The 9,190-nt window shown below is 53.3% G+C and overlaps 1 protein-coding gene across 4 annotated transcripts in view; it reads left to right on the forward strand.

Annotated features, from left to right (window-relative positions):
• Sec14l1 (SEC14 like lipid binding 1) overlaps positions 1 to 5,551 on the forward strand; it is a 43,330-nt gene extending 37,779 nt beyond the window's left edge. For 3 of the 4 annotated variants that reach the window (XM_075990202.1, XM_075990203.1, XM_075990206.1), the window contains 4 exons: positions 1,536 to 1,787; positions 2,700 to 2,878; positions 3,130 to 3,231; positions 5,084 to 5,551. In XM_075990202.1, coding sequence (XP_075846317.1) covers positions 1,536 to 1,787; positions 2,700 to 2,878; positions 3,130 to 3,231; positions 5,084 to 5,099 — 549 coding nt within the window. In that variant the 3' untranslated portion in view covers positions 5,100 to 5,551. Of the gene's footprint in view, positions 1 to 1,535; positions 1,788 to 2,699; positions 2,879 to 3,129; positions 3,232 to 3,576 lie in introns of all 4 variants that reach the window. The other variant, XM_075990204.1, reaches the window with a different exon arrangement.
• Positions 5,552 to 9,190: the final 3,639 nt, after the last annotated feature.

Raw genomic sequence — 9,190 nt, forward strand, 5'->3', positions numbered from 1 at the left:
TGAGAAATGAGCGCATCTTCTTTCCCTTCTTTCCAGCATGGGGTGTGGTGGCAAGGGCAGAAGCAGCAAAGCTCCTGTTTGGCAGGCCCTCCCCCGTCCCTGTGGCGTGAGCATGGCTCTCCCTGTCCCTGTGGCGTGAGCATGGCTCCCCCGTCCCTGTGGCGTGAGCATGGCTCCCCCGTCCCTGTGGCGTGAGCATGGCTCCCCCGTCCCTGTGGCGTGAGCATGGCTCCCCCGTCCCTGTGGCGTGAGCATGGCTCCCCCGTCCCTGTGGCGTGAGCATGGCTCCCCCGTCCCTGTGGCGTGAGCATGGCTGGCCCACCCTTTGCTTAGCTCTAGGCACGCATGTTGCTGTGTTCTTGGTGGGAGGCAGCACTTATACAGAACAGACCCCTCCGTCCATGGAGTGCTGGCTCCATGGATGGCTTTCTGCTGTGGCAAGCCTCTGTTCAGCTGCCGGGTGCTGTCCAGACAGCCGACTGATAGATACATAGAGGCACACTGAGAGTGAGCCTGGGGCTGTGCTGTGAACGAGCAGGCACAAATCCAGTGTGCCTCCCTCCCTCATGATCCCATGCAGGGGACCTTGGATGTTTGGCTGTCCCAAGAATCATTTGCCTTCATCTCTCATGTGGTGGGCAGGCTGGGGTGGATGAGCTGTTTACCAGGCAGCTGTCAGTCTTGTCTTTGTTGCAAGGCTCAGGGACTCACTGTGGCTTCTGAGTCGCATAGCACCTGTCAGTGTTGACAGTAAAAGCTCCATTCTGCCTTGGGGTGTAAAGAAAGCACACATCAAAGAATACTGCTTAGAGTGTTCCCATTGCCGGTCGGCACAGGGCCCACGGTCTCTTGAAAGAGTGCTCTTGGCAGCCACTCTGACGAGGAGAATATGCTGCCCCCTTTAGTGCAGCCTCTGCTTTGACTGGGGCCCTGTGCCTTCAGAGGGTCATGGACGGGTTGGAGGAGCAACTGCATGGCTGCTTCTGCTTTGTAGCCTCACACCTTCCTCCCAGACCTGCCTCTTCCCTCTGGGACTTCAGATGAAGGATAGATGTCAGGCTTGGGATTGGCACTCTGTACCGACGGCAGTCACCCCCAGAGCACATCTGATCTCTCCACCCCCTTGCATGCCTTGCGCCGGCATGAGGCTCTACCAGGGCATCCTTCTGTCCATGCCCTCTTCTGTAGGGCCTGCCATGTCTCCCTAGCTTGAGGCAGTTCACGGAATCCCATGTCCGTGCTCATGAGTGTCCCTAAGCTGTGTTGGAAGATGAGGAGTGGGACTCTTCAGAGTCCACATGGAACTAGCCATTTGCCTCATCGGTTACACATAGTCGGAACGAGAGAGAGCAGTGGGTAGGCTGGCGGTGGGCATCTGGATGCCTAAGTACCCTGAGGCAAAGAGAACTGCCCACTTGATGTGTCCTGCCCCTTTGCCAGCTCACACATCTGAGCCATAGAGCCAGCCATTCCTGCTCCAGCTGAGGCCAGGCCTCGTGCTGTGGATTGCTGACTGATGAGATCTCTTTCTCCAGATTCTCATTCAGATTGTGGACGCCACCTCAGTGATCACCTGGGATTTTGACGTGTGCAAAGGGGACATTGTTTTTAATATTTATCACTCCAAGAGGTCTCCCCAGCCACCCAAGAAGGACGCGCTGGGGGCCCACAGCATCACCTCTCCGGGTGGGAACAACGTGCAGCTCATAGACAAAGTGTGGCAGCTGGGCCGGGACTACAGCACGGTGGAGTCGCCGCTGATCTGCAAAGAAGGAGAGAGTGTGCAGGTGAGCCGCCATCTGCCGCCCTGCGTCACTGTCTGCACAGCTGGGCCTGCTCAGTCAGACCCTGTAAGGTGCCCGGGCACAGTGGAAGGTCTGAGACCAGAGCAGTGAACCTAGTGAAATGAGTGGATTTCCCAGGACTGTCTGCACCCAGGTGCCACGAGAAACTCAGGAAAGAAATACTTTGTAGGCACACATCCAGGTCTCAGTGACCTCACTGAGTGGACTCGGCATGGCTTTGCCTCAGAGGAAGAGACCAGGCAGAAGCAAGAGAGGAGCATGTGCGAGGCCACTACAGCTCTTGCTAGGACACACGACAGCTCTGTACTGTGCTGGGCTGGTTCCTGTTGTCCCTGGCAGGCCTCTCCCTTCCTGCTGGCTCCCACAGCGCCTCTGGTAGTAAATGCCTGCCTTCCTCCCACACTCCCACAATGCCTCTGCCCCACACCGTGGCTGCCTGCTTTCCATCTCTGTATGGTTTGCAAATGCAAGCTGCCTGCACATCCGTGGTCTTGAGGCAGCTTGGAAGGGAATCCTCCCCCATCTTAAGGTAGGGAGCCTTTGAAGCTGGCTCTCGGAATGGAAGGAGTCACTGGAACAGATTGCCGGGTGTGACCGGAGTGTGGCCTTGACATCTCTGTCCAAAACACAGGCCCACCTGACAGCCACCTCCCTGTCAAGCACCTGCTGCCTAGTGGTCTCAAGGGGCTGCAGGTTGCTGAGGGCAGCAAACGTGTTGTGTGCTGCCTTCCCAGCACCTGGCAAAGGCCTCAGCACAGGCTGCATCCAGTAGGTAGAAGGACGTTGCCAGGCTGTTTCCTGATGGCGAGCTCTCAGAACACCCTCCCCTTGAAGCTTGTTAGACCTGTTTGAAGGTTGGCAGGATGTCCTGAGCTCCCCTGCTCTCTGCTGCAGGGCTCCCATGTGACCAGGTGGCCGGGTTTCTACATCCTGCAGTGGAAGTTCCACAGCATGCCAGCGTGTTCCGCCACCAACCTCCCCCGAGTGGACGACGTGCTGGCCTCCCTGCAGGTCTCCTCCCACAAGTGCAAAGTGATGTACTACACAGAAGTGATCGGGTCCGAGGATTTCAGGTGTGTGTGGGGGGGGGGCTGCCTGGTCCCTGTCTGGGCTCTGTGGGACTGTCCGAGAGGAGTGCAGTGGCGTCTGTGGACAAACCACAAGGCGTGCATTCCTCCCATGGGACATTCATGCCCCATTCCTACTTGGCAGGTGCTAGTGCAGAAAAGCAGATAGAGATGAGCCTGGGTCCAGCAGGCATTGTGGGCATCTGGGTGGCTCAGGGCAGTTCCTCACTCCTTGTTCTTTCTTGGTTTCTTTGCAGAGGCTCCATGACCAGCCTGGAGTCCAGCCACAGTGGGTTCTCACAGCTGAGTGCCGCCACCACTTCCTCCAGCCAATCACACTCCAGCTCCATGATTTCCAGGTAGTGCTGCGAAGCCAGTGCCTAGTGCGGAGGGACGGAGGACGCCTCGGCCTCCTCGGCTGCTGTGCTCCACCCACCCCAGGATGCGCAGACTCCTCACCCTCTAGATAGCAGCTAGCTCTCCAGATGGTATACTAGCACTTGGTCCCAGACTATCATGGCAGGTAGCTGTAATTCTACCCTAAGTTTCACTCAGTAGCCATAGATTTTGTATGCAGTGTGCACAAAATCAAACCAGAGCACAAGGGCTCTCGAGAGAAAAGTAGTTTATCTACAGTAAGAGACTGACTGGTCTCACATGTCGATGCAAAACGTTTTTCCAACAAACTCCACCTTGTCCACTAGCGAATGACTTGTATGACATCCTGCAGAGACGAGCCGCCTCCTCCACGGAACTGAAGCTGCAGCAGGCAGCCCTTACACTGCGCCGGAGTCCTCGTGGCTCCCTGTTAGTGGAGGTGGCCTGTGGATTCAGGACAGCCCTTGAGGTCCCTTTCCTCTGAGGACTCAGCAGCCTACAGGAGCACCCGGTCCTGGGGTGGAGCCAGCCCACTCCTAAGCAGACACGCTGCCCAGGAGGGGCTCTCAGGCTCCCCACGACTCCCGACAACACCGCCATCATTAAACATTGCTTTCTTTTTCCTCCTCTTCAAATCTTTTGATATTTTTCAGAGCAAAATTTTTCTGTCCATGAACTTGGGGAAGGGGAGGGTTCTATTCTCCGCTGAATGCTGTTTTTCCTCCCGCAGGTGGGCAGCTCTGTGCCCGCCAGTACCTAGGGTCCTCAGCCCTCAGCACCCAGGATCCCTAGTCCTTAGCACCCACCCAGTGTCTTCAGCCCTCAGCACCCAGGGCCTTCAGCCCTCAGCACCCAGGATCCCTAGTCCTTAGCACCCACCCAGGATCCCTAGTCCTTAGCACCCACCCAGGATCCTCAGCCCTCAGCACCCAGGGTCCTCAGCCCTCAGCACCCAGGGTCCCTACCCCCATAGCTCCCAGGATCCTCAGCTCTCAGCGGGTGTTGGAAGTAGTGGGTGACACTTCCTTCTGGAAGTGTGGCAAAAGAGACTCCAAGAATGCTCTCCAGGGTGGCGCATGGCTTGTAGTGGCCTTGGGCGTGTGATGGATGTTGGGGTGTGTGCAGGTGCCATTTGTGTGCATGAGGGACAGGGGGTGGGGTGGGGGAGCATGGTGGGACTTAATTTGTTTTATCAGCATTTTATAGAAGCAGACCAGAGGCTGGCTGGCTTTGTCTTTTTCTTTCTGATCCCCACTTCCCAAAGCCTGCTGTCTGAGCAGGCACTGACTTCACAGCTTTTATGGGAAAGCTTATTGCTTACAGAGCTGTCTGGAAGTTGCAGGTGGCTGATCTCCATGAGAAGGGCCTGGGATCTGTGTGTGTGTGTGTGTGTGTGTGTGTGTGTGTGTGTGTGTGTGTGTGTGTGTGTTAAACGTGTCTAAAGATGGGTGCCAAACCCACACGGCCGTGAATGTGTACGACAGGTGTGGAATCATGTGTTGATGCCGCTCGGAGGCATAGATGGATGTCTGTGAGCTTTGTAGAGGCTGTGGCATGTCAGCCAGCAAGCACGAGGAGAGTCTCCACAGCAGCCTGGCTTGGCCAGTGAGCCTGCTGGCTCCCAGCACTCGCGTTGCTGGCCTTTGTGGCCCTTCGCCATGCATTCACTGTGCATGGGGCAGCCATTTCTAGACAGCATAGTAGGGCTATAGTTACTACGTCCACGCTGCTTCCAGTTAGGGCTTCCCAGCTCCAAGTTAAAGGACCTGAAGATGGCCCTGCTCTCTCTTTCTCTCCTGTCTCCCTTTCCCTTTCCCTCTCTCTGTGTCTCAGATGGCGATTTTGCTGACAGCCTCCAAGAAAACGCTTCACGCGACAGTCCACATGTGCCCAGAGATGCTTGTGGGACTGTTTGAGTTGCAGCCATGTCTCAGGCTGAAGATCTGTCCCCTTAGTCCGTTCTGAAGTGGCCCTGCTCAGCGCCTCAGAACTGAGCTGAACGCATGACCACACACTCACAGGGCACTGGCTGCCGTGGGAGGGTGACTGGGTGTGATGTGAGTGTGTGCCGTGCACGTGTCCTAAAATGCTGCTGTCTCGCCCTCCCACCCAGTCCCAGCTCTCTGGGTTCTCCCTCTGTTACTAGTGTCTTAATTCTCTCTCCTTCCTGAACCCACTATTTGCATATCAGATTCTGTAAATGTTTTATAAACATATTACCTCACTCTTGGTAATACAATATTGATAGTCTTTAAAAGATTTTTTATTGTTACAGTAATAAATGTGAACTGTTTAAGAGGAGCGTCCTTTTCTTCTTGGAAGTCTTTGCAGGGTATTAAGATTTGGGGCGAGAAGAGGCTCGCTGATGCCCACAGGCAAGGGAGGCCAAGCTGCTGAGTGGATGCTGCGGTCACTCTGTGCCCCTCAAGGTCCTGCTGTGCCCTTTGCAGTTCAGCATATCAGATGTGACTGGCACAGCCTGGCTCCCTCTGTCCTCACGCTTGTTAGTGGCAAATGGATTTCTCGGGGCAGTACCTGGGGAGGCCTGGGTGACCTAATCTTTACTCTCCTGTCTCAGGTCTGCAGAGGCAGCAGAGCTCCGGACAGCAGGGCACACACAGCTCAGGAGGTCATCACAGGCATGCCAGGGTGAAAACTGGAACCTCCCCAAAGGGAGGGCGAGTTCTGGCCTACTTGGGTCCTTCTACATGGGATACAAGGCAGGAGGCTTCCAAGTGTGGTTCATAGCCTGGCATGGGGGTCCTGCTGGGGAATGATTTCCCTGGGCAGTGCCCTGATAATCCAACCCTCATGGCTGAATTTACAAGGTTCCCATGGTTGCTCAAGGCAAACCCGTCTCTCCTAGCCTTGGCTCCAGGCTCACGTTCTTGGGGAAATGAGATGACCTGAGGATAAGCAGGACTTCCAGGTGTCTGACCCAGGTCTTACCTGTACAGGTAGGACCACCCTCAAGTGGCATGCCCTAAACTAGGCCAGATTGCCAGCCTGTTCTCATCCTGAATGAGAGCTGTGTAGCCTAGTGTAACCTGAAACTCATTCTGCAATCTGGGCTGGCCTGAAACTCCCAAGGGCTAGCATTACAGTATTTACTGCCATACCCAGCACCATGTTTTCTTTGATGCCAGATCCCTGAGGAACTCTGACCAAACTAGACCTCGGGGTACCTGTAGTTCTGAAGGGACAAGGGAGGCACTCTTGTCAATAGATCTCGGGGTACCTGCAGTTCTCAGGGCTAGAGGAGACATTCATGTCGTGAAGCAAGCCAGCTGAGCTCGGCTCTGCTTGGAGTAAGGTCTTTGACGAGACGGCTCTGGTGCAGTTGTGAGCTCCATTATGGGGACCCATCTGGTGTAAGGGAAGAATGGACTCCCTCAGGCTGTCCCTGACCTCCATGCATGTGCTGTGTCCTGCGTGCGCCCACACGCAGCACATACAAATGTCATTTTGAAAACTGAAAACAGGATTTTGAGAGCTAGGCATTCTGGGAAGACAGAAACGGTGTTCCCATATAAATACAGTGAAGGTAAAACCTACAGCTGGCGGAGAACTAACCCTATGCTCCAAATGCTAGAACGACGGGTGTTTTTGTTTTTGTCTTTTTGTTTTACTTTCCCACAGTAATAGCTCCTGTGACTATCACTCTGCCACAAAACTGTATAGTAAGGTATGCTAGAATGCCCAAAACAACCGTGTCACAGGCAAATCACTAGTCAGGAGACTCCCCTGCACTCAGGAGAAAGCAGAGGCAGATGCTGTAACAGGAATGTCTCTGTAGCCTGGGGTCTTGCTGGACAGGTCCGGGGGCAGCAGCGGACTGGCCTACCTGGCCTGTTGTCCACTGAACAGCCAGGGGTGTGGGTGGCTGCGAGGCAGCTATAGGAGCAGATGGGCCTACTGTTGTGAACTTCACCAAAACAGCAGGAAAGGGATCCGTGTGAACTGTGAGCGCCTGGAACACCCACATAAAAACAGGCGTCAGAAAGCACCCGCCAACCCCATCCACCAAGCAGATGACCCCACATTAAAAACTGAACCCTAAACAAGATGGTGTCACACACCTTTAATCCCAGCACTTGGGAGGCAGAGGTGCATGGATCTCCGAGTTCAAGGCCAGCATGGTCTACAAAGCAAATTCCAGGAAAGCCAGAGCTGTACAGTGAAACTCTGTCTTGAAAAGATGAACAAAAACCCCAAACAAACAAACAAAAACCATTGAATTTTAGGCCTGGGATGTGGGTTGGCTCAAGGAGTGCTGGCCTAGCCTCTTGGAAGCCCTGGCTTCCATCCATGGCACCAGATGGAACAGGTGAGGTGGTACATGCCTGTGATCTCAGTACTGGGTGCCTGGCTACAGAAGACCTTGACTCAAGAAATAGCACACACCAAATTGTTTTTCCTCCCTCCCTCCTTCCTTCTCCTTCCTTCCTTTCTCCCTCCCTCCCTCCCCTTCCTTCCTCCTTTCCCCCTTCCTTCCTTTTTTTTAAACAGCCAACCACACAAACCAGGAAAGGAAGGAAACCTCTCCTTCCTGCTAGAGGACTGTAGTGATATTTGTAATTTTAGTAAATAAAGCTTGCTTGAAGATCAGAGAGTAAAACAGTCCCACTGGTCAGCCTCACAGACCAGGCAGTGGTGACACACGCCTTTAATCCCAGTGGCCACACTAGTTTGCCATAGAAACCAGTGCACACCTTTAATCTCAGCCCTCGAGAGGAATATAAAACAGGAGGAGTCAGCTCTCACACAGTCTCATTCTGAGATTCCTGGAGGCAGAATCACCATTTCAGACTGAGATAGAGGTAAGAGCCAGTGGCTGGCTGTTTTGCTTCTCTGTCCTTCAGGTTGACCCCCCATATCTGTCTCCGGGTTTTTATTGATTGTGCTACAGAGGGCATTCCAGTGAATAGCACATTTTTCTAAAGCTTTATTTATTATGTATACAGTGTTCTGCCTGCATGTCTGCCTACAGATCTCATTATAAATTGATCTCAGAACCTCTGGAAGAACAGCCAGTGCTCTTAACCACTGAGCCATCTCTCCAGCCCCTTGTTGTTTTTCAAGACAGGGTTTCTCTGGAACTCCCTCTGTAGACCAGGCTGGCCTTGAACTTAGAGATCTACCGGCCTCTCCTTGAGTGCTGAGATTAAAGGCGCAGGCCATCACACGCGGCTCTCCCTCACCACCACCCCCACTTAAAAAAGTAAACTAGAACATGAGAACATTAGGAATTGAGATAATCAGTAAATGAAAATATGAGGCGCTCAGAAGTGGGATATGAGACACTGGAAATGAAGTTATTTCACGCTGAGACACTTAACTCGCCAGAAGCATACGGTGAGGAGGAAAAACAGATAATCCCAAGCGAAGAGTGATTGACAGCTGAGAAGATGGAAGTGGGGGTGGGGATGGAGCCAGGACATCAAACAACCGAAGTCAAGAAATACTTCCCGGAAAGTACAGAATGAAGAATATCCTTAGAGGGCCGTTGAGAAAACTCAGCAGACAGGACTTGTCACCAAGCCTGAGTTCCATCCCCAGAAGGAAACATCAACTGACCTCCACACGTACTCTTGTTACACGTATGTAGGCACCTACACACACACACTTTAAATATTAACAAAAGGCCTTGGTGCACTTGGGTGGGAGCTTGGTGTTTTTGAGGGCTGAACTTAGGACGGGAGCAAATGAAAGACAATTTCTTTTTTTTTAATATTTATTTATTAAGTATACAGTATTCTTTCTGCGTGTATGCCTGCAGGCCAGAAGAGGGCACCAGATCTCATTACAGATGGTTGTGAGCCACCATGTGGTTGCTGGGAATTGAACTCAGGACCTTTGGAAGAGCAGGCAGTGCTCTTAACCTCTGAGCCATCTCTCAGCCCCGAAAGACAATTTCTTAAGGAAAGAGAGAACTGCACA

Source organism: Microtus pennsylvanicus, chromosome 11 (assembly GCF_037038515.1).
Source record: "Microtus pennsylvanicus isolate mMicPen1 chromosome 11, mMicPen1.hap1, whole genome shotgun sequence".
NCBI classification, from domain to species: Eukaryota; Metazoa; Chordata; class Mammalia; order Rodentia; family Cricetidae; genus Microtus; species Microtus pennsylvanicus.